Source organism: Gobius niger (genome assembly GCF_951799975.1).
Source record: "Gobius niger genome assembly, chromosome: 7".
In the NCBI taxonomy this organism is placed as follows: Eukaryota; Metazoa; Chordata; class Actinopteri; order Gobiiformes; family Gobiidae; genus Gobius; species Gobius niger.
Window position 1 is genome coordinate 504,824 of NC_136858.1, and position 25,394 is coordinate 530,217.

At 41.0% G+C, this 25,394-nt stretch overlaps 1 protein-coding gene across 2 annotated transcripts; it reads right to left on the reverse strand.

Annotated features, from left to right (window-relative positions):
* Window positions 1–310: 310 nt before the first annotated feature.
* On the reverse strand, window positions 311–25,362 carry LOC306965847 (suppressor of tumorigenicity 7 protein homolog). 2 transcript variants are annotated; one of them, XM_079560416.1, is made up of 15 exons: window positions 25,209–25,362; window positions 18,235–18,317; window positions 15,289–15,469; window positions 14,864–14,918; window positions 14,321–14,436; window positions 13,342–13,417; window positions 11,639–11,793; window positions 9,364–9,461; window positions 7,708–7,822; window positions 7,557–7,629; window positions 6,560–6,662; window positions 5,010–5,160; window positions 3,037–3,129; window positions 1,640–1,782; window positions 311–427 (listed from the first exon to the last, which is right to left on the reverse strand). In XM_079560416.1, the coding sequence occupies exons 1-15, from the start codon at window positions 25,228–25,230 to the stop codon at window positions 332–334; spliced, it is 1,560 nt and encodes a 519-aa protein (XP_079416542.1). In that variant the 5' UTR covers window positions 25,231–25,362; the 3' UTR covers window positions 311–331. The 2 variants fall into 2 exon arrangements, with proteins under 2 accessions (XP_079416542.1, XP_079416541.1); XM_079560415.1 differs by having other exon boundaries at window positions 1,640–1,795; window positions 3,035–3,129.
* Between the last annotated feature and the right edge of the window lie 32 nt (window positions 25,363–25,394).

Sequence of the window (25,394 nt, forward strand, 5' to 3'; positions counted from 1 at the left end):
TTCAAAGGTCAAAGGTCAGGTCAAAGCGCCTGGACCGACACTGAATAAAACTCAGACTCTGGAAGCTGCAGCGATTCACAAAAAGTCCTTTTATTGTGTTTGTTTTCACCGTTTTTGTACAAACACCGAGAGTGCGTCTGTCCGGGCGCCCGTCCCTCCGTGAGAGGAGTCCACACGAGCCGCTCTGTCCGCTCAAAGTCCGGCTCCAGGTCCGGGTCCCTGGGGTTAAATCCTGGTTTGTGTGTGGATGATCTGGAGGAGGGTCTCGGAGACGGTCCCGACCCGGGTCCCTGGTGGAGATCCATTCCTGGTCCTGGTCCTGGAGGAAGCCTCAGATGCGGGTGAGCTGGTGCCACAGACTCGACGGCAGGATGCTCTCCACCTTCTCCATGATGAAGTTGAGCGGCGCGAACAGCGTGCTCAGGAACTGGAACGGAGGACAGGGACGTTAGATGACACCAGAAACAAGGTCTTAGCTTTCAAATGAGGCGTTACTCTGGCTTTTAGACTGGGGTAAAACTGGAGAAAATGTGGGGGTTAAGAATAAACAGGTTAACCCCTTAACTCCCACCTGAACCGAGCACATTTACTCCAGTTTGGCTTTACCCCAATCCAAAAGCTTCTGGAAAAAAGGTGAGAAAATGGCAACAAAACTGAGACGGAAACAATGATGGAAATGTGACAAAAAAGTGACGAAAAATGGATGAAAAAGTGGCAAAAATGTCACAAGGAAATGGACAAAAATGTACGAAAAAATGACAAAAATGTGACAAAAAAGTGACAAAAAATGACAAAAAATTGATAAAAAATCGATGAAAAAATGACAAAAATGTGATAAATATTTGACAAAAAAAAGACAAAAAATGACAAAAATTTGATTAAAAAAACGACAAAAAAATGACAAAAATGTGACAAAAAAAGACCAAAAATGTGTTGTTTTTTTTTACAAAAATTTGATAAAAAATTGACAAAAAATGAAAACAATGTTACAAAAAAATGACAAAAAATGACCAAAAAATGACAAAAATGTGATAAATATTTGACAAAAAATAAATAAAAAATTTGACAAAAAATGACAAAAATGTGATAAAAAATTGACGAAAAAAATGTGACAAAAAAAGGACAAAAAATGTGATAAATATTGGACAAAACATAAATAAAAAAATTGACGAAAAAATGAAAAAAATGTGATAAAAAATTGACGAAAAAATGAAAAAAATATGACGAAAAATGAGTTGAATACCCAACAAAAAAATGATGGAAAAAAAATCTGATGACGTGAGGAAAAAGATCCTCTCGGTTCAGGCGGGAGTTAAGAGGTTCGGCTTTACCCAAATCTAAAGAGTTTACAGCCGTGTAGTCGTCACTTTATTTAGTTATTTAGTTTTTTCATCTAATTTTCCCAATATTTTATTAAGTTTTTGTCACTTTCTTGCTGCTTTTTTGAGAGCATTTTGCTGCATTATCTCCTTTTCTTCTCATTTTTTGACATGTTTTTCAAGAAGCTTTTAGAATTGGGTAAAGCCAAACTGGAGAATGTGGTTTAGTCCCTGGTTTACTCCCCGGTCCAGCCCCCGGTCCAGCCCCCGGTCCAGCCCCCGGTCCAGCCCCCGGTCCAGCCCCCGGTCCGGTTACTCACGGCCTTGGCGAAGACCCCCATGAGCTCGGGAAACTGGTGCGTGAGCAGAGCCAACATGGCGGTGAAGGAGCAGAGTCCGGCCGTGAACAGGATGAAGAACGGCAGCTCCTTCTTCGGGTAGACGGACACTTCGTGGAACACGGCTTCACCGCGGGCGCCAGCGCCACACGAAGGACACGGAAACACGCCACAGGGAAACACGCCACACGGAGACACGCCACACGGAAACACGCCACACGGAAACACGGAAACACGGAGACACAGGAACAGAGAGGAGAGAGACAACAGACACAACGTCAGCTCGCAGGATAATGTTCTTACATCTTCACAAATATCATTATTCATCAAACTGAACCGACTGAAGGGTTTATACGGGCTGGGGACGGTTCAATTATACCAATACTGTATCGAGAAAGTATCGAAAGCAAGAACTGAAAAGGAATTAAAGTATTAATATTCAAGTTTTGACGCTATAAAAAAATAAAAAAATAAAAAAAAAACAAGAGGAAAAACTGGGGAAATTTGGGTCAAAATTGGGGGGAAAAATTATAATTATAAAAATATATTGTGGGGGGCGGGGGGGAATGAAAATTTGGACCAAAATTGGGGAGGAAAAACAGAAAAATTGGGGAAAAATTGGGAATAAAATTTGGGCAAAAAAACAAAATTGGGGGAAAAATTGGGAAACTGGGGAAAAAATATAAATACGAAAAATTTGGGGGAAAAAACTTGGCTAAAAATTGGGGGAAATATCAAACATTATTAATCTGTTTTATGGTTCTAAATGACAAAGAATTTAGCACAGGTAAAAAAAAAACACAAGGGGAAAAACTGGGAAAATTTGGGTCAAAATTGGGGAGGAAAATAAGTAAATTTGGGGAAAAATTGGGAATAAAATTTGGGAAAAAATGAAAATTTGGGGAAAAATTGGGGCAAAAAAAATATTATTTGGGGACAAATTGGGAATAAAATTTGGGGAAAAAATGAAAATTTGGGGAAAAATTGGGAAAAAAAATAAAAAATAAAAGAAATTGTGGGGGTTAACATTTTTGAAAAAAAATGGGAACAAAGTTGTGGGGGGAAAACGAAAATATGGGGAAAAATTGGGCAAAAAAACTACATTTTGGGAAAAATTGTAAAAACTGGGGAAAAAACTCGGTTAAAAAAGGGGGAAATATCAAACATTATTAATCTGTTTTATGGTTCTAAATGACAAAGAATTTAGCACAGGTATCGGAAAAAGCATCGTTAAAGTATCAGTGTCGAAGACAAATGAACGGTACCCAGCTCTAGTTTTGGGACAAATTAATACAGATTTCTTCAGAGGATTTTTTGGATCTTGTTTAGTTTTTGAGGCGTGTTCAGGAACATGTGTGCGAGTATTGTGCGCGTCTTACTGGGTAGCAGCTCTCGATCGGCCGTCTCGGTGCAGATGGGGTAGGGGTAGAACAGGTGGCCCTTCTCCAGAGGATACGGGATCATCCTGAACGCTACGAAAAAACAAACCAGGAGACAAAGTCAAAACCACGGCTTCACCAACAGCTGCTCCTCACACTGAGATCAACATGTTTTATCCTTTTCCATCACATAAACCCATTTTATTTAATCAAATGTTCAGTTTATGTTGGAAATGAAGCACTTTCTGTCTAAAAACAAGCCATTTCTTGTAAATGTTGTGTTGTAATAATAGATATAATATAATAAAGATGAGCAGGTCCCATTCAGACCCATTCATTGAAGAAGAAAAAAAAAAAAAAAAAAAGGCATAAAGGCGGGAAGCCCTGCAATCACGGGGTGGGCGGAGCCTCCACAGAGCTCTAGAGCGTGATTGACAGGCTCTGGAACCAGTCAATGTACTGGAAATGCTCCCAATTTTTAAACTTTTAAACAAAAACCAGCGTGGTTAAAAATATTTCACCTCCCCCAGCGTGGTCACATGGGTCACATGGGTCAAAGCGATTTTTAGAAAAAGAAAAAATCTTTGGAGCCAGACTTTTAAGCCGTTATTAGGATGTTTGAAGTCTCATTATAATCAACGCTCCCCAGTGTCTCTTGGAGTCGCCACCAGGGGGCGGTATTACAGCAATGTCAGCTCCCTCCATAAGGACCATAGAGAAGCACGATCCTCGCTCATTGCTTGTAATGCTCCACTAAAATGTGACATTTTGACTTTTTTCTAGAGGAACAGCCCCTGGAGATGAATCATCTCGTTTTCGAGGGGGTCCGATGATTCAAACTGACAACAACAATAATAAAACAGCTCATGAAAAGAGTCTTTTGGAACCTTCTGTGTATAAACAGATTACAGAACCAGGGGCGGAGCACAAAAATCTGGGCCCTGGGTACAAACTATCTTGGTGGACACAGGCATGAACAAAGATCTCAAGAGCCTGAATTAGTCTCACCATATTATACCTTTAAAGGAATAGGCCACCGTTTTTACATTTTTGTAACTTTATGGTAGAATTTTTATAAATTTTTGGTCAATTTTTTGTCCAATTTTTATCACATTTTTGTCATTTTTTGGTCACATTTTTGTCATTTTTTATCCATTTTTTGTAATTTTTTTGTCACATTTTTTGTCATTTTTTTGGTAATTTTTGACGCATTTTTGTAATTTTTTCGTCAATTTTTTGTCAATTTCTTGTGACATTATTGTGACATTTTTGCCACTTTTTCATCAATTTTTCGTCCCTTTTTTGTCAATGTCTTCTCTCTTTTTTGTCACATTTCCATCATTGTTTTCGTTTCAGTGTTGTCGCTAACTAAGCGGATAAAAGGGGGGACTATATTGTAAGACGTAATAATACCAGGAGTAGTTCGAAATCCGCGCAGTAATCTTCACTTTACTGTGCGGATTTCAAACTACTCCTGGTATTATTACGCCTTACAATATAGTCCCCCCTTTTATCCGCTTAGAAAATCCACATTGTTTAATTTTGTGTAATTATACTTTGTAGTGGAACACTTCACGTAACCATATTTAAATAGGGAAAACGTGGAAGAGCTTGGTAGCTTCTATCTTGACCTGTTTTGGAGCTATAGAGGAGAGAGGGAGAGGCTAAATGCTAACGCCGTCTGCGCTGTGTTTACGTGACTGAAGGGGAAGATCAGACAGGTCCTAAAGAACTCGTCAAAGCTAAGGTAAGAACATATCTCAGTGTGTAAAAACGGTGGCCTGTTCCCTTAAGTGTAGTGTCAGTAAATTGTTCTAAAACGTTCCGCTGGAATAGGCTCAATGGCACGAGACGTCCACCTTTTCACTAGAACATCACAGACTCGTCTCCAAATGCACACGGCTAATTAGCTAATTAATTTGGCAGAAACAGTGTCATAGTTGTGTGTATTAATGTGCTGCAGTCGTACGTACTTCCCTCCCAGGTGCAGTGCAGCAGGTTGAGCGCCCCCTCCACTCGCTTCCAGTGCTGCAGGTGGAAGAAGGCGTACGCGATGGCTTCACTGTCGCCGCGCTTCAGGATGTGCTCGGGCGGAAGGATCAGACTCTTCATCTCCAGCAGGTACTGAGCACAAACAGGAAGTCACGCACGAGCACTTTTAACCAACGGATCTACTCCAGGTTCCTTCTGTTCTGAATCATTCCTCCAGTCACATGTTTCCTGTGCTTCTTGGCAGTGACTAAAACTGTCCAGCAGGGGGCGGCAGTAAACAAGGACTGAGCTGAATCTGGGCAATATTAGTTTTTCAGACAGCAGTTTCACTTTTTATACTGTTTTAAACTAATGTTACTCTAGGGCAAATGTTTACCAACAATGGCGGATCTCCATGGTAACGGTGAGCAAAACACAATGAGACACTTTACAGAAAACTGCATCTTAACCCCTTAACTCCCACCTGAACCGAGCACATTTTCTCCAGTTTGGCTTTAGCCCAGTCCAAAAGCTTCTGGAATAAAGGTGTGGAAAATAGCAGCAAAACTGAGACGAAAACAATGATGGAAATGTGGCAAAAAAGTGACAAAACATTGACAAAAAAGTGAGAAAAAAATGACAAAGATTTGATAAAAAATTAACCAAAAAAACCTACAAAAAATTGATGAAAAATGACAAAAAATGACAAAAATGCTACAAAAAATTGATACAAATTGGACAAAAAAAACTACAAAAAATGACAAAAAATGTGACAAAAAATGACAAAAAATTTGACAAAAAAAGTTACAAAAAATTGATAAAAAATTACAAAAAAATGACAAAAATGTGACAAAAAAATGACAAAAATTTGACAAAAAAATGACTGATAAAAATGACAAAAAAATTGATTAAAAAAAATGACAATAAAATGACAAAAAATTGACAAAAAGTTACAAAAAAAGTCACAAAAAAATTATACAAAATGACAAAAAAGTCACAATAATGTGATAAAAATTTGACCAAAAAAAACTACAAAAAATGATAAAAAATTACCCAAAAAAATGACAAAAATGTGACAAAAAAGTTACAAAAAGTTGATAGAAAATGACAAAAAAAAAGACAAAAATGTGACAAAAAATGACAAAAAATGTGACAAAAAAGCTACAAAAAAATGATAAAAATGACCAAAAAAATGACAAAAAAAAAGACAAAAATTTGACAAAAAAATTATAAAAAATTGATTAAAAATGACAAAAAAAAAGACAAAAAAAATTGATTAAAAAAATGATATTTAAAAAAAAAAAAGTTACAAAAAAGTCACAAAAAAATTATTAAAAATGACCAAAAAGTCACAAAAATGTGATAAAAATTTGACAAAAAAATGACAAAAATGAGTAATACCCAACAAAAAAATGATGGGAAAAAAAAAAGGGATGACGTGAGGAAAAAGATCCTGTCAGTTCAGGCGGGAGTTAAGAGGTTAAATCTGACAGACTGGTGCAGTAAAAAAAGACATCATTCTTGCCCTGAAACCTTGGACTTGTTGACCGACCTTTGGGACGTGTGGGTTGAACTCCACCGCTCTGTGAATGGCTTCCACTGCGTTCATTTCTGCCGTGCTCAGGCCTCGTCTGGACGCCGCCTCTGGAGAAAACCTGAAACGCAAACACAGGATGTAATAATAACCTCAGCATTCGATACGATATACGATAAATGCCGATAATCGATATATTTGTTTTCCTGTGCTTTGAACCCCCAGGACTGGGACGATACACTTTGTTGTGATCCAATATCATGATGTTCAGGCCTGATACGACCATAGACCATTTGGGAACAGCAGGAAACCGCGGTGAAGGTAGCGGTTGGTGTTGGTCGGAGGGGCTGATGGCGCAGATTGACAGCCTCACTTTCATCAGTCGACCCCGGGGCAGCTGTGGCTACAATAGCTTACCACCACAGAGTATGGAGTGAATGAATAAGGCCATTTAAAGTGCCTTTGAAGTGCTATGTAAAACCAATGCATTATTATTGTTATTATTACATTTGTAGAGTTATGATTATTGTGAGATAAAATAATGTGATTTTATGATTATTCACGATTATTATCGACCAAATGAAAGGAAACAACTGATCATTTTAGTTTTTGTATTTAAAATGCTTTTCAATACTTGTAAACATTCACCGTTTCTAAAATAAAAAGGCTTTAAGACTTATACACTGAATAATACAGAACAATGTCAACTTCACTACTTTATAATGATCATGATTATTTTATTATGTATTATTAGGCAACAATCTAGGATCGGTTTGATTATTTAATTATTTGTCAGAACAGCTGATTATCTTTATCATATTCCTTTCTGCAGAGCATTTGTTTTTTGTTTGCATCCTGAGCCAGTTGTGGCGGCTGTTTCTGAACCGTAACCGTAAAACCGGTTAATCTCCAATCACAACAAAGAAGTATTTCAACATGAAGCAAAACGATATTTTGTCCCAGTGCCGTCTGTGGGAAACCTTGACCTAAAAGAAGGGTGAGAGTTGCTTCTTACTTGTCGGAAACGGCCCGCGCCTTGAGCAGAGCCGCCGTGTAGCAGATCGTGGCTGATTTTGGTAAACTTATATCTGAGGAGAAACAAAGTGGCGGTTAGGGGGCGGAGCCGGGGCGGAGGGACGCGGTGGTGGCGGAGGTCAGAAAGTCACCGTCGTATTTGGCGAGCACGGCCTGGACGTCTGCGTAGTTCTGCAGCTCCAGTAACGACTCCAGGAGGTTTTCGTGGATGTTGAACATGCTCAGGAGCGGGAACTCCTTCATCAGCTGCAGACGCGGGAGGCGGAGCAGCAGGGGGCGCCACCACGAGCACACGCACAAAACAAGGGGAGAAAGGAACCTCGGTGAAGATCAGTTTGACAAAGGTTTATACTTTAACCCCCACATGAACCAAGCACAGTTTCTCCAGTTCAACTTTACCCAAATCTATAACCTTCTCGAATGGTCAAGATAGAAGCTACCAAGCTCTTCCACGTTTTCCCTATTTAAATATGGTTACGTGAAGTGTTCCACTACAAAGTATAATTACACAAGATTAAACAATGTGGATTTTCTAAGCGGATAAAAGGGGGAACTATATTGTAAGGCGTAATAATACCAGGAGTAGTTCGAAATCCGCGCAGTAAAGTGAAGATTACTGCGCAGTAAAGTGAAGATTACTATTGTGAAAATAGCAATAAAACTGAGACAAAAACAATGATGGAAATGTGACAAAAAAGTGATGAAAAATGGATGAAAAATTGACAAAAAAAAAGACCAAAATGTGACAAAAAAACGACAAAAAAACGACAAAAATGTGACAAAAATGTGACGAAAAATGGATGAAAAATTGACAAAAAAAATGACAAAAAATGTGACAAAATGTGACAAAAAAATAACAAAAATGTCAAAAAAATGTCAAAAAAATGACAAAAAAACGACAAATGACAAAAAATTGACAAAAAATTGACAAAAAAATGACAAAAAAATGGACCAAAAAAACACAAAAATGTGACAAAAAAGACAATAAATGGACAAAAAAATGACAAAAATGTGACAAAAAAATGACAAAAATGTGACAAAAATGTGACCAAAAAATGACAAAAAATGGACAAAAAAACGACAAAAATGTGACAAAAAAATTACACAAATTTGACAAAAAAAAGACAAAAATGTGACAAAATCTTCACTTTACTGCGCGGATGCCAAACTACTCCTGGTATTATTACGCCTTACAATATAGTTCCCCCTTTTATCCGCTTAGAAAATCCACATTGTTTAATTTTGTGTGATTATACTTTGTAGTGGAACACTTCACGTAACCATATTTCTATCTTGACCTGTTTTGGAGCTATAGAGGAGAGAGGGAGAGGCTAAATGCTAACGCCGTCTGCGCTGTGTTTACGTGACTGAAGGCACGGGGGAAGATCAGACAGGTCCTAAAGAACTCGTCAAAGCTAAGGTAAGAACATATCTCAGCATGGAACAACGGTGGCCTGTTCCTTTAAAAAAAAAAAAACTTCCTGCAAAAGCACCAAACAGTAAGTAACGGTGGATTTTGAGTTTATTTCTGACGTCTCGCTGTATTTCCTTGTGTTGTTTGGGGAGGAGGCAGTTTTATACAGACGCCTATTGTGGATCAGTTTCCGTACGTTTGGGTGAGTGAACTCTGAAACCACATCTTCTCCAAACATCATCAGGCCACAAAAAAACGCTTCCCCTTTTTTCGTCTCATTTTTGTTTTGCGATTTTCACTCTTTGATCAAGAAGCTTCTAGATTTGGGTAAAGCCTGACTGTAGGAGGTTTTAAACGCGTGGCTTTGACTCACGTCTCGCATCATCTTCACGGCCTCCCGGGTCCGGCCCAGTTTCCTGGAGCACATGGCCAGACGCCGCTTTATGTAAACCAGGACGTTCGTGTCTCGCCCTGAAACAGAGACAGAGCAGACGCTGCAGGTGAAGAAGTAACATTTAAAGGGATCGTCGGCAACTTTTGCTGCACAAAACCGACATATAAATGTGAGGAAAATGTGTTTGAGTGGAGTCTTATGGAGACACTAAAGGTCAGATGTTGTTAAAGAGTGGAATGAAAACAACCCAAAAGCTTCCCTACAAAAAAATGTGAAAATGAGAAAAAAATAAGGCAAAATTGGGGGGGAAAAAAACATTTATTTGAGCTAAAACAAAGTCACTTCTTTAAAGGGATATTTCAGCAACACTCTGGATAACAAGGAAATGAGGTCTTTTGTCAAAAATCCTGAAATATCCCTTTAATGCTGTCCCTGGACCAACAGAATGAAAATGTTGGAGTTTCTTCCTGGATAAATCGAAATAATTTGCCAGATAGAACCATAGAACAGATTGATAATGATCGTTTATTCCATTTCCTTTGATTTATTTTGCATTTGTGTCATTTGTTTGAAACCAAGAAACTTCCTTTAACGACAAAAGGGTAGAAAAAAACAGTTTCCAAGTTTTTATTACTTTGTTCCCTCATTTTAACCAACATTTTCCATTTGTTTTCCCATTTTAAAAAAAAGAAATCTTTTAAATGTTTTCCCAAAATTTCCCCAATTTTTTTGCTTTTTTCCCCCCTGAAATGTTCTTTCGTTCCTCAATTTTTTTCGGTTTCCCTTTTTATTTTTTCCCTTTTTTTTCTTCTTTTAAAGGACCTCTATCATGCAAAATCGACCTTTTGTAATGCAATTTCCTTATAAAAAAAACACCCCCGAGTGGATTTTGGCACACAAAAAATAATACTCCATAGTGGTAGAGGAACTATATAACATAATTGCCTATAGTTTACTTGATAGCTAAAAATAGCAGGTTACAGATCCTTTATATGTTGAAGACTAACAGCATCAAAACTTGAATATCTATAATAGAAAACGCTATCTCAATGGCCGCCGGCTGGGCGCCGCCATGTTTATTTCCCATACCGACTTTAAAGCTAAGCAGGGACGGGCCTGGTTAGAACTGGGATGGGAGACCGTTCCTCCGAAGCTAAGCAGGGAAGGGCCTGGTTAGGACTGGGATGGGAGACCGTTTGGGAACATCAGGAAGCCTGGCGACAGTAGTGAGTTTGTGCGTGGTGCCGGCCCCCACGTTGCGGTCCCGCCGCCCGCGGCCATTGACCACGGGTCGATATGGACCGCGGTGCTGCTGTCCGAGGACAACCCGCCGTCACAACAACGCGAGTGCGCGAGATCTGACTGCCGTGCGTGTGTGCGCATCCAAACAGGGCGATGTGTGTGTTTGCGCGTGTGCGCGCGTTTGTGTGTGCGTCGGTGCGTGTATGTGTGCGCGCGTGCATCAAAACAGGGCGGTGTGTGTCATTTGCTTTCACGTATTGTGAGCCCAGAGGTACATTTTATTCTAAAGCAGCTTTGAACGCATTGCCAATTTTATTATAAAGTTATAAATACTGTCTAACAACGATCATTAGGCTATTTCATTTCAAAACCAACTTCTTTTTTTTTACATTGTACACTACCGTGATGCACCAAACCACGGGTCCTGCACCGTGAACCGACCCGTTAGAGCTGAACCCCTAATATTTATCCATACTTATTCCACTGTCTCTTGAATTCTATTCCCTTTTAGCGAACATATTGTCGTTGTAGTTTATAAGAAAGGAGCACGGGTGCATCAAACACTCAAATTGCAGTTTGTTTGAAATTATTTTTAGCATTACTTATTTTAAACATTTGTAGTGGCCATAGTTTTTGGACTGGGTTGGGAACCACTGGTCTACAGCTGAACTGTGTGACGGGTTGGACATTTCTTTGTAATAACTCATAATCTCAGACTATCAAATGTGCAAACTAGCGAGGCCCGGCCAAAGGCCGGGTCTCAGCTAGTAAAGATATATTTTTTTGATACCAGTAGTGTTTTTCGGTGCGTTTGACTCACGGTGCTGCGCCTCGTACTGCGCCTCGTACTGTGGTGTGTTTGACTCACGGTGCTGCGCCTCGTACTGCGCCTCGTACTGTGGTGTGTTTGACTCACGGTGCTGCGCCTCGTACTGCGCCTCGTACTGTAGTGTGTTTGACTCACGGTGCTGCGCCTCGTACTGCGCCTCGTACTGCGGTGTGTTTGACTCACGGTGCTGCGCCTCGTACTGCGTGCCGTGGTGCTGTAGTGTCTGGCTGCGTCTGTAGCACAGCTCCCCGGCCTTCAGAGCCTGTTTGAAGAGCCGCTCCGCCTCCATGATGGTGGTGGCCTCCTCCTCGGCCAGAAGGATGTAGGCCGTCGCACAACTGCAACACAAACACGTCACTAAGAGGAGATGACTGACAGGAACGTGAGGAAGGAAGGTAAGTTCATTTTTAAAACCACCAAATCCTATTTAACCTCTTAACTCCCGCGTGAACCGAGAGGATCTTTTTCCTCACGTCATCAGATTTTTTTTCCATCATTTTTTTGTTGGGTATTCAACTCATTTTTGTCATTTTTTTGTATTTTTTTGTCCAATTTGTATCACATTTTGTCACATTTTTGTCATTTTTTCGTCATTTTTTTATCGAATTTTCCTCATTTTTTGTCACATTTGTGTCATTTTTTTTGTCACATTTTTGTCATTTTTTTGTCAATTTCTTGTGACATTTTCGTGACATTTTTGCCACTTTTTCATAAATTTTTCGTCTCTTTTTTGTCAATGTTTTCTCACTTTGTTGTCACATTTCCGTCATTGTTTTCGTCTCTGTTTTGTTGCTATTTTCATGGCTTTTTTCCAAGAAGTTTTGCAACTTTTTTGTAATTTCTTTGTCATTTTTTGTCACATTTTTGTCATTTTTTCGTCAATTTTTTATCACATTTGTGTCACATTTTTGTCATTTTTTTTTGTCATTTTTTGTCACATTTTTGTCACATTTTTTGTGATTTTTTTGTCACATTTTTGTCATTTTTTAGTCTAATTTTTTTGATTTTTTTGTCTTTTTGTGTCATTTTTTGGTCAAATTTTCATCACATTTTTTTTTTTTTTTTTGTCATTTTTTGTGATTTTTTTGTTAAATTTTTATCACATATTTGTCTTTTTTTGTGTCACATCTTTATTTTATTTTTTTTCGTCAATTTTTTATCACATTTTTGTAATTTTTTTGTCACATTTTGTCATTTTCTGGTCACATTTTTGCCACCTTTTCAGCAATTTTTTGTCACATTTTTGTCACATTATTTGTGTTTTTTTTTGTCATTTTTGTCACATTTTCTTTTTTTCCCCCCTTTTTTCCGTCAATTTTTTGTCACATTTTTGTCAAATTTTTTCGTCAAATTTTTGTGATTTTTTTGTCTTTTTTTGGTCAAGTTTTCATCACATTTTTTGTTTTGTTTTTGTCATTTTTTGTGATTTTTTGTGTCATTTTTATTTTATTTTTTTCGTCAATTTTTTATCACATTTGTGTAATTTTTTTTGTCACATTTTGTCATTTTCTAGTCACATTGTTGCCACTTTTTCAGCAATTTTTCGTCACTTTTTTGTCACATTTCCATCATTGTTTTCGTCTCAATTTTGTTGCTATTTTCACAGCTTTTTTCCAGAAGTTTTTGGATTGGGGTAAAGCCAAACTGGAGATAATGTGCTCGGTTCAGGTGGGAGTTAAGGGCTTAAACTTCTTCCACTGGACCAGACTCACAAACGCTTTAGTCTACGTCCACCAGAGGGCGCTGTACTTCAACATCTCCAGCGTTTCCTCATGTGTTTCTCACTAAACTGAAGCTGGGTTAATGTTCCCAGGAAAAGCAGCTGTGAAGTCAGACCGAGAGAGCAACAATGACAGTAAGGTCCCAGAAGGGGGCGCTGTACTCACTCCTCCAGCTCCAGAGCTTCGTGAGCCGCAGAGATCCGCGCCTGAGGATTCCTCTCCCTCCAAGCCTTCTGCATGACTGACAGAGACACAGCGTTAACTACAGGGACAAGGCGGTGAAAGAGGAGTCGTTAAGGAGGAAAACATTAAAGCAACAAACATTTTTACATTTCTGCATATTCTTTGTATTTTTTACAACATTTTTCAGCATTTTTGGCCACTTTAATCTCTTACCCCGCCTTAACCGAGTGCATAACCAAATCCAAAAGCTTCTCAACTGGAGCTTTCTGCCTAAATGCCAGAGCAACGCCTTATTTGAAAGCTAAGACACACTTTTTTGTTGATTTTCCTCCTCGTTTTGGTCTCATTTTGTCACCATTTTGACTTTTAGGTTTGGGAAACTGGCGATAATGTGCTCCGTTCACAAATCTAAAAGCTTCTTGAAAAAAAAGTGTCAAAATGAGACAAAAATGAGGATGAAAACTTAACAAAAGACACAAAAAGAATAACAGAAAAGTGACGAGGCTGCAACAACGGTAGGAAAAAGATCCATTTAAATGAGTTTTGTAGGTCTTAGCTTTCAAATGAGGCGTTACATTTTAGATTTGGGTGAAGCTGAACTGGAGAAATGCACTCCACAGGGGTTAAGGAGGAAACTAGATACAAGTCTCATAATTGACATTAACCACAGCATGAAATAAATCCATGTTTTGCAGCGTCTCGCTTTAAAAATGTCAGGGTTTATACAGGCAGAAGCAAGTCAAGTTTAATATTTTAAAAGAAAATTGGACAGAACAGGAAACTTGTAGCAAAAAAATTTAGTCAATTTCAGCCCAAACTGCAGCTGAATCCAAGTTCCTTTTAAATATCCCGTTCCTTTCCATCCTTCCTGTGAACTGGGATGAATACCAGTGTTTATAAGTGTATGAGTGCGGCTGCCTGTGTGAACCCAGCCCAGACGAGGACTAGAGCTGTTTCTTACTGGCGTCTGCAGGTCTGAGATGATCCGAGTCGCAGGTGAAGAAGGTCTGATGATCCTGCGCCGAGAGGTTCATGTCGTAGTAAGTGAGCGGCTCTCGACCAGTCACCCACGTGTACCTGAGGGGGCGGAGACAAAGAAACAAAGTGTATCTGAGGGGGCGGAGACAAACAAAGTATCTGAGGAGGCGGAGACAAACAAACAAAGTGTATCTGAGGGGCGGAGACAAAGTGTATCTGAGGGGGCGGAGACAAACAAAGTGTATCTGAGGAGGCGGAGACAAACAAAGAAAGTGTATCTGAGGGGGCGGAGACAAAGTGTATCTGAGGGGGCGGAGACAAACAAAGTGTATCTGAGGGGGCGGAGACAAACAAAGAAAGTGTATCTGAGGGGGCGGAGACAAAGTGTATCTGAGGGGGGCAGAGCCAAACAAAGTGTATCTGAGGGGGCGGAGACAAAGTGTATCTGAGGGGGCGGAGACAAACAAAGTGTATCTGAGGAGGCGGAGCCAAAGAAACAAAGTGTAGTAGTAGTAGTAGTACTCACCGATTGTACTCGGCTCCTCGGAATAAATTTAACGGGTTTCTCCAGACTTTACATTCTGTGGAAACAAGGAACAAATAATGTTAACACTTCCAAACACAAGCACCTGCAAAGAACTGGAAGAAGTTTCTCTCGAGATGAAGTTTAGACGCCAGGTGAGTCAGTAGTAGTAGTAGTAGTAGTATCTGTAGTTCCTGATACACTTTGTCGACTGGAGTCTGTCTCCCCGTTGCTGCTGTAGTAGTAGTAGTATTATTCATAGTATTTGTAGTTCCTGATACACTTTGTTGACTGGAGTCTGTCTCCCCGTTGCTGCTGTAGTAGTAGTAGTATTATTCATAGTATTTGTAGTTCCTGATACACTTTGTCGACTGGAGTCTGTCTCCCCGTTGCTGCAGTAGTAGTAGTATTCGTAGTATTTGCAGTACCTGATACACTTTGTCGACTGGAGTCTGTCTCCCCGTTGCTGCTGCTGCTGTTGCTGCTGCTGCTGCTGTTGTTGTTGGGCGCTGCGGTGTCCACTCCTCCCAGCAGGGGGCGCAGGTGGCTCACTGACACCTGCTCGATGAAGGACGTGCCGTACTTCCTGAAATACCACCACTCGAAGATCTGCAGAAGAAGAACCGGTCATGCTTAACGCTTTAATGGCATTGACCTGTGGGGTCCCGCAGGGGTCGACTCTGGGGCCGCTCTTGTTCTATCTGTACATTCTGCTATTAGGTTAAATTCCAGTAACAACGATCACTATTAACCTTTTAACTCCCGCCTGAACCGAGAGGATCTTTTTCCTCACGTCATCAGATTTTTTTCCCATAATTTTTTTGTTGGGTATTCAACTCATTTTTGTAACTTTTTTCGCATTTTTTTGTCAAATTTTTGTAAATTTTTTTGTCACATTTTTGTCATTTTTTTGGTCATTTTGTTGTCAAATTTTTATCACATTTTTGTCACATTTTGTCATTTTTTCGTCAATTTTTTATCACATTCTTGGTCATTTTTTTGTCAAATTTTTATCACATTTTAGTCACGTTTTATCACATTTTTTGGTCATTTTTTGTCAATTTTTTTTATTTTTTTTGTCAAATGTTTATCACATTTTTGTCCTTTTTTTGGTCAATTTTAATCACATTTTTGTACATCATTTCTTGTCACATTTGTGTCATTTTTTGGTCATTTTTTCATCACATTTTTCTCATTTTTTTTGTCACATTTTTGTGACATTTTTGCCTTTTTTTGTCACATTTTTGTCATTTTTTTGTACATTTTTTGTCAATTTCTTGTGACATTTTTGCCACTTTATCATAAATCTTTCGTCACTTTTTTGTCAATGTTTGCTCACTTTTTTGTCACATTTCCATCATTGTTTTCGTCTCAGTTTTGTCGCTATTTTCACAGCTTTTTTCCAGAAGCTTTTGTATTGGGGTAAAGCCAAACTGGAGAAAATGTGCTCGGTTCAGGTGGGAGTTAAGGGGTTAAGCAGACGATACTCCGATGCTTCACTGACAGTGTGTGAACATGGGCCTGCAGATTCACTGCATCAAACAGATCAGTGTGTGGATGCAACTTCCTCCAGTTAAACACAGATAAAACTGAGATCGTTGTCACAGAGGTTGTCATGGGTCATCTTCAAACGCTCTCAATGGAACCTAAACATCAAGTCAGAAATGTCGGGGTAATCATGGACTCAGACCTGAATATTAAGTCCATTACATCAGCGGCCTTTTACCACCTCAAACACATCGCTCAAGTAAAAAAAGGCAGTGTCTAAACCGGACCTGGAGATGAATTCATGGGTGACAAAGTGAAGCCAGTGAATCTGCTCCTCTGGAAAATGCACTTAAAGACTCAAGTGGGGAAAACAACTGGACGACTTTCAGCAAAACTGGGGGAAATCTGCTCCGCCCTCTCCTGGAAATCACCGAGACCACCGCTTAAATAAAAATAAAAGGAAAGAATTCCACAGTTTTCCAGCAGAGGGCACTGACATAATAAGAAATCAGGATATAAACACATTGTAGTCAAGTGTGAAATGGACGGTCTTGCCCCTGCAGTCCTATTATTGTTCATTTATTGAAACAAAAAAAGTCCTCAATGTATTTTCCCCAATACAAAACATGTTTTATTTTGGAGCTTTTGTTTATGGACCCCGGCGACACACTCCCGATATATTATACCTATATCCCGATATAAGTTCGAGTTATTGTTGGTGCGGCTCCGACTCAATTCAGGCTTCTCATGTGGCCCCTTGTGAAAATGAACTGCCCACCCCTGCCCTACAGCCTGATTTTAATTTATTAAAGAGGGGGTATTCTGCTTTTTTCAGTCCCATAGCACCAGTCTATATCACACTACAATGATGAGCAAACCTTCTGTTGGTCTGTAAATGCAGTAAATTAGAATAACTGCCTTCTATAAAATGTCTCTCTCAAAATGGCTGTAGTTAATGTCTTGAAATAGGCCTCTGTCTCTTTAAGAACCTCTGAGCCTTTCCGACACGCCCCCTCCACACGCTGTCTGTGGCATCAGTGGGGAGGGGGCTCTGCTGAGGAGCAGTGGTTGGTTACTCGGCTGGTGACGAAAGCTCGGAGGCGTCTCCAGGAGGTGGGGGCGTTCCTAGGAGGACTCAGGCAAACCTATCCCTAAAATGGCCGCCATCAGAGTTTTTACAGATTACTCAAAAATACGTGAATGTGCCAAGGCAACACTTCAGGCATGTTTTTAATGAGGGAGTGACAGAATAACATGATGGAAAGCTTGAAAAAGTCCATTTTGCATAATTTAAACCTTTTTTCCCATTATTTCTGTTATAAGAAATAAATAAATAAATAAATAATAAGGAAGTGCTCCGAAAGCTGTGCAGAAGGAGCTCTTTCTAACCTACTCTGGACACGCCTGTTCTTTTTTCTTACTGTCACGGAGAAAAGAGTGTTTGGCTGAGAGGTTCAGGACTTTATTCAACCTTCCTAAAGAAGAGGCCGGTCGTCAGAAGTTGCTTTTTCTCTCCGGGTATCGGCGACTTTCACCAAAATAGTGTTTTTCTGTGACTGAGAGCTCGGCGAGAGGGGGCGGAGTTAACTGAATCGAAGCGTCGCGTCGTCCGGGTTTGGAAAATACCCCCAGAAAATACTTTTATTTATTACAAAAAATAGTGCTCGATAGTGGTGTGGAGGTACAATATATCATATAAACTATACTTTACTTTGGGATGGCTGAAATAGCAGATACAGATCCTTGAATGTTTCGTCTAATGAGAGCTTTTTGGGTAAACTCTCATGTGTTTAGTTTGAGTTTAAAAGATTCATAAAACTACTTCTGTCTGCCACATATCTGTAATACTCGACGAAAAACACAAGCGAGTGGACAGATGTACTGACCAGGATGAGTCCAGAGATGAGGGAGGAGGTTCCGGTCAGAGCCACGTAGAACTTCGGGGTGAGAGTGTTCAGAAACATGCTCACTGTGGAGAAAAGGAAGGCAAGAGTTAATGACGACGAAGTTATTATGGTAACTATGGTAACGCTCCAAATACCGGCGGAAAGATGTATCGTCATCGTATTGATATCGAGATGAACATTCAAAATATTAAAATCGAAAAAGCAGGATATAAACGATATAGATTTTCATGAATAAAACTGGACTCTTCTGTGGTTTTCACCTAACCCACAGTGATATCGTATCGGTATCGTATCGTGATATCGGCATGAATATCGAGATGTGGAATTTGGTCCACATCGTTCAGACCTCGTTCAAATGAGTTGAGTTTCGGACTTGGTTTATGGTCAATGTCTCGGTGACGGCTGGACCTGTCCACATGAAACAAAAACTGTCACGAAGTTTTCTCTCTACGCACATATGAACTATGGTCACATGACTGTCTTTCTCCTCTCTCTCCTCTCTCTCCCAGCTCTCCCCTCTCTCTCTCCCCTCCCTCTCTCTCCTCTCCATCTCCTCCCTCCCTCTCCCCTCTCTCTCTTCTCCCTCCGCCCTCTCATCTCCCCCATCTCTCCCCATCTCTCCTCTCTCTCCCCTCTCTCTCTCTCTCTCACCTCTCTCTCCCCTCCCTCCCCTCTCTCCCCTCTCTCTCCTCTCTCTCCCATCTCTATCCTCCCTCTCCTCTCTCCCCTCTCTCTCTCTCCCCTCTCTCTCTTCTCCTCCGCCCTTTCCTCTCCCCCATCTCTCCCCATCTCTCCTCTCTCTCCCCTCCCTCTCTCTCCCCTCTATCTCCTCCCTCCCTCTCCCCTCTCTCTCTCTCCTCTCTCTCCCATCTCTCTCCTCCCTCTCCTCTCTCCCTCTCCTCTCCCCTCTCCCCTCTCTCCCTCTCCTCTCCCCTCTCTCTCTCCTCCCTCTCCCATCTCTCTCCTCTCTCTCTCCCCCCTCTCTCTCTCCCCTCTCCTCTCTCTCTCCTCCCTCTCCTCCCTCTCCTCTCTCCCCTCTCTCCCCTCTCTCTCCTCCTCTCTCTCCCCTCTCTCTCTCCTCCCTCTCCTCTCTCTCTCCTCCCTGTCCTCTCTCCCCTCTCTCTCTCCTCCTCTCTCTCCCCTCTCTCTCTCCTCCCTCTCCTCTCTCTCTCCTCCCTCTCCTCCCTCTCCTCTCTCCTCCCTCTCCTCTCTCCTCCCTCTCCTCTCTCTCCTCCCTCTCCTCTCTCTCTCCTCCCTCACCTCTCTCCTCTCTCTCTCTCACCTCTCTCCTCTCTCTCTCTCTCCTCCCTCTCCTCTCTCTCTCCTCCCTCTCCTCCCTCTCCTCTCTCTCTCTCTCCTCCCTCCCCTCTCTCTCTCCTCCCTCTCCTCTCTCTCCTCCCTCTCCTCTCTCTCCTCTCCTCTCTCTCCTCTCTCTCCTCCCTCTCCTCCCTCCCCTCTCTCTCTCTCTCCTCCCTCTCCTCTCTCTCCTCTCTCTCCTCCCTCTCCTCCCTCTCCTCCCTCTCCTCCCTCTCCTCTCTCTCCTCCCTCTCCTCTCCCTCTCCTCTCTCCCTCTCTCTCCCTCTCCTCTCTCCCATCTCTCTCCCTCTCTCTCCCCTCTCTCTCTCCTCCCTCTCCTCCCTCTCCTCTCTCCCCTCTCTCTCTCCTCCCTCTCTCCTCCCTCTCTCTCTCCTCCCTCTCCTCTCTCCCCTCTCTCTCTCTTCCCTCTCCTCTCTCTCTCCTCCCTCTCCTCTCTCTCTCCTCCCTCTCCTCTCTCTCCTCTCTCCCCTCTCTCTCTCCTCTCTCCCCTCTCTCTCTCCTCCCTCTCCTCTCTCTCTCCTCCCTCTCCTCTCTCTCTCCTCCCTCTCTCTCTCCTCCCTCTCCTCCCTCTCCTCTCTCCCCTCTCTCTCTCCTCCCTCTCCTCTCTCTCTCCTCCCTCTCCTCCCTCTCCTCCCTCTCCTCCCTCTCCTCTCTCTCCCTCCCCTCTCTCTCTCCCCTCTCTCCCTCTCCTCTCTCTCCTCCCTCTCTCCCCTCTTTGGAAAGCAGTTACCGAAAAGAAATATTAAAGCTTCAAGTTTTGAGGAAATTTGGAGGGAAAAAATCAAGTGGAAACATTGGGGTAACTTGGGGAAAAGACATGGCAAAACAGTAGGATAATTGGGAAAAAAAAAAAAATTAAGTGGAATAAATGGGAACAAAATTGGAGGAAAAAAAGGGAAACATTTTGAAAAAAAATATGGGAAATGTGGAGGGGAAAAAACTGGTTAAAAGCGGCTTTTCTTGGTTGTTTAACCTCAAATAAATGACAAAATAAATGAAACGTAAGGAAAAGGAATTACAAATAATTTCGGTATCGTTAAAATATCGGTATTGAAGAACATTGAACGGTCCCCAGACGACCCCCCTCCCTCTCCCCCCCCCCCCCTCCCTCCCCGTCTCCTCTCGCTGGGTCTGAGTGAGGGTCTGTGCTGAAGAGGCAGCAGCTGTTCTTGTGTCCGAGGCTCATCAAAGACGGTCTGTGCGAGAGGAGCACCCACTCCAACTGCACCCCCCCCCCCCAATACCCCCCCCCCCCAGCACCCCCCCGACTCCCCCCGACACCCAGGCCCAAGACACGACACAGAGACGCTCATCAGTCAACTCCAAAGCTGAGTTCGCAAAGGACGTTATCTTAAAGTATGGATTATGGCGGCGAGACGCTGCCGGGGAAACGGAGACATCAACCTGACACGTTTAGATTCATTATTTTACGTTTTCATAAGTGGTGGGACTTGATTAAAGCAGTACTAAGTAACTCTTCCCCCTAGAGGCCATAAGTGCAACTGCAGGTGTAGTAGCAAGTTACGATTTTTTAACTTATTAATTGTCGTGGAGAGTAAATACTACGCTGACAGGAAAGGCGAAGGGACAGAGGGTTACTGTGCATCCAATTATACAATGGAACTATTTTTTTTCACTCAAACTTGGCTGTAAATACTGTTTAAAGTGACGTTAGCCCGCAGTTAGCTTTGCCCGTTAGCATGTTAGCTTCTTCTTCGTGATTACATTAGTGTGTATTGCTTTCTCCGCACCGGTGGCTGTCAAGTTACAAACATGGTTTTCTGGCCAGAGACACCAGGGGGCGATGAAAGACCCTCCAATCATCCCATAAACACTTGTATTACCCCCACAGGGACTACGGGAAGGATTTATTAAGATAAATAAGTTACTTAGTACTGCTTTAAAATTGCAATAATATAAACATACTGCATGTCATTGTGAAACACAGAACTACCTCAATAGTACTTTGATCGCCGCGGCTAGCCACAGTATGCTAATGCTAATGCTAATGCTAGGCAGGGACGGAAACTGACTTATTCACCTGAAGTAACAGATTAAAATGGACCACTTGACTGGTCTCCCCTTAGACTATTTTGGACATGAATGGCAATAACATGTATTGATATGGACTGAAAATAAGATGTGAACAATTATTGGACCCCGCCTCCCCCCAAATAAGTATTTAAACATGGTTAATGATGCTTAGCAGTGTTAATAGAGAAAAAAATAATTATGCTTGAGACTTAGACTTACTCATACTTATAATATAATACAGATAATTGATGTAGTTTAAGCTAAATGAATATATAAAATAGAGAAATAAAGTAACATAACTGGAGTTTCATATAAAACTAATCTAAATGAATAGGGTAAAAACTTAAACCTTGACAAAATAATAATAATCTATGTGCAGATATAACGTACCCGTGTTTTGTTGTATAAAACAAAAAATAGTGGGAATGTGTGTATATATATATATATATGTGTAGAAAGTTATATGTGTGTAATATCTGCTTATACAGGAGGTTGCAAAACTCACACTGCGGACATAAATGAAGAATTTTATTATCTTATTATTTTGTTTATTTTAATTTTACGCTATTGATTTAACCATTTATTTATTTGTTTTGCCGCTGTTTTCTCCTTCTTTGTTTCCGTTTTTTCTGTTTATCGTTAAGAAGAGAAAAAAAAATGAAAATAAATAGTTAAAAAAATAAAATGGGCCACTTTATAAAATAACTCACCTCACATAATATGATCAGATCACTTTGTCAGTAGTTTTATTACCGTGACCTAAAGTCTGTCATGTAGCAGAGGATATTTAGTGTAGAACAGTCCAGTCATCCTTGTTTCTACATTAGTTTAAAAGATAATTAGATGTAATTGATAAATCGTATGTAACGTCTTGTTTGCAGTATTGATCTCACAAAAAGAGAAACTTTAAAGGAACAGGCCGCGGTTTTTACCGAGATGTTTCTTGCCTTAGACGAGTTGATGAGCGCCTGCTGGTCTTTATCCGATACCAGAAGCTACGGCTCGGCAAAACATCGATTTGAGTTCAAAAAATATTTTCAGAAAATCTATTTTGTATATATATTTTTTTTTTGCATTAATGATTTGGACGTTGAAAAATCTTAGTTGAAATCTGCACGTTTTTTTTACAGTGTTTGCTTTTGCTACTTTTGGGTTTGTTGATGCACTTAAAGGCGCACTGTGTAATATTTTGGACTAAAAATACAAGACATCATCTTAATGAGCAGCTCAACGCAGAAAAGTCTATTTTTATAGTGGGTCAAAGAATGTGTTTGTTTGAGGAATTTTGTATTTTTTTCAAATGTGTTTTTTTTAATGTGTTTTGTCTCTTTTTATTGATCTTTTCCCTCATGTTGTCGTCACTTAAAGGTAATATCTGCAAAATCGACTTTTTGGAGCTTTTAACCATGTTGTTTTGCTGTATCCTGATCAGAAACACCCCAGAGTGGTTTGTGGCTTCATTCAGGCAGTTCTCAGTAATCCTCCTGATCCTGCTCTGAGCAGCTCCGCCCCCTGCTGGTGAACCTGAGTTGTGACTGATGGTTTTTACGTCATAGTGTCAAACAGGAAGAGCAGAACGTCTGTAATGTAAAGCCTTACAGCCTGATTTTTATTTATAAAACAGCCTTTTTGTTATTTCTGTTGTAAGAAATAAAGGGAAAAAGCTCTGCCCTGCATGTTTGCACTGAAGGTTGTGAAGAAGGAGCTCTTTCTAACCTACTCTGGACACGCCTGTTCTTTTTTCTTACCTAAAGATCACGTCACTGAGAAAAACACGCTAGGCAGCGAGAGGTTCAGGACGTTACGGACACTCGACAGAAGTGTTTTTTCTCTCCGGGATTCGGCGACTTTCACCAGTAGTGTTTTTCTGTGACCGAAGAGGATTCACTTTTATAACCAACGCCCATAATGTAAACACCTGATGGAGCGACCAGGACAGAGGGGGAGTCAATCAGAACACGTGTTAGCGTGTGTGTTAGCATGTGCATTAGCATCAGTGTTAATTTAGCAACATATTTTATTTTAGTTTTAGTCTTTTGACTAAAATGTAATTTAATTTTAGTCAAAAAAAACTTTTCAATTTTAGTCTAGTTTTAGTAGACTAAAATTCAGACTAATTTAATCGACTTTGGATTTATAATATTGATTATAATCATATTTAATTGTAGTTCTTGACTTCATGGAGCTGCTCCACATGAACAAAGCTCAGAGCTGATGCTTTGGCAGAGAATTTACATGATCTGAGGCTCTTTCAGACGCTCAATAGAAGTTTGGATGATTTTAGTCTCTCCTTTTCATTTTAATTTAGTCTTATTTTAGTCGACTAAAATATCTGGACATTTTAGTCACAGTTTTAGTCTCATGAAATACCTTTAATTTAGTTTTAGTCCAATTTTAGTCAGAAAAAATATCACTTTGACTAAAATTAAGACTAAATATTTTAGTCGATGAAATTAACACTGATTAGCATGTGCGTTAGCGTGTGCGTTAGCGTGTGCGTTAGCGTGTGCGTTAGCGTGTGCGTTAGCCATTTATGAAGCTGTGTTGCAGATGTGAACTATCATAACTGCACTGTAGTAACTTTTCTTATTGCTGTGATATTTATATTTCTTTTACTGCTAATAATGCATGGGTGGATTAGCTCAGAGAGAAGGGGCGGAGTTAACTGAATCGAGCATCGTGTCTTCCATGTTTGCAAAATACCCCCAGAAAATACTTACATTTCCCACAAAAAATAGTGCTCCATAGTGGAACAATACATCTTATAAATGCCAATACTTGACTCTGGGATGGATAAAATAGCAGATACAGATCCTTAAAGCATATTTTCCCAACGCTTATTTCGGGGGTTTCATCACACCTTTGCCACATATATATTTATCTCTTTATTGTCGCTTTGACACTTTTTTCAAGAAGTTTTCAGAAGCCAAACTGGAGAAAATGTGCTTGGTTCAGGTGGGGGTTAAGAGGTTAAAGCTCCGTAAATCTGTCAAGAATTAGAAAATGTTGTTCAGTCCAAGGCTGGAAAGTTTGGAGTCTGTGAGAGTAAACCTATGGAGAATCTGTGCTCCAGTCACATACACAGCTTTAACAGTCAAGCTCCTCAGTGTTGTGATTAAAAATGTCAGCTCAACGAGAGACGTGGATCAAACATAAACATGAATCCCGCTTCTAAACGCAGCGCTTGTTTTTCCGCTCACTGTGAGATAAACACGTTAGCGTCCGACAACACGGGCTGGCGGCTGGAGTTACCTAACCGGAGCTATTCTGAGGCGGACTGAAAATATGCGGGATGCTATTAGCAGCATGTGTTGTTAGCATTTACAGCCAAAATACGGAAGAAAGCTGCAGCGGGGGCAAAGCTTTTAACGCTACGATGAAACCGCTCGGCTGATGCGAGGAAAGCGGCAGAATCGAGGCTCGTGGACGTGATCGGGGGGGGGGAGAAACCGGGAGAAACCGCTGCACAGGAACAGACACATGACGGGATGCGAGGAAGGGGGACGGGCCTGTGGGGTTAGCGCCGCTGCACGCCGCGAACCGCATCAGGACCACAGGCTGGAATCACGAAGAAAAAGAGGTTTTTTTTTTAATGCACTCACGTGATGATTCGGTTCCAAACATGTCGAGGCCTCGCGTTGGGGGGAAGAAGGAAGGAAGGAGGAGAGGATGGAGAGGAGAGGCTGACAGCTACACGGCGGGGGGCATCCACGCGACAACAAAGCACCCGCGATCCCGCAGACCGATCGGGTGGGGGGCTGGGGGGAAGAAAACAAAAGAAAAAAAAA

What these genes read in the sequence shown, in the direction of transcription:
- LOC306965847 (XM_079560415.1), bottom strand. Translation starts at nt 25,230, where the DNA reads ATGTTTGGAACCGAATCATCAC. An exon ending in CCGTGAAGATGATGCGAGAC is followed by an intron (nt 7,823 to 9,363) that starts GTGAGTCAAAGC and finishes CCGCGTCTGCAG; the next exon opens with CTGATGAAGGAGTTCCCGCT. An exon ending in ATCGAGAGCTGCTACCCAGT is followed by an intron (nt 1,796 to 3,034) that starts AAGACGCGCACA and finishes TGTGGCGCTGGC; the next exon opens with GCCCGCGGTGAAGCCGTGTT.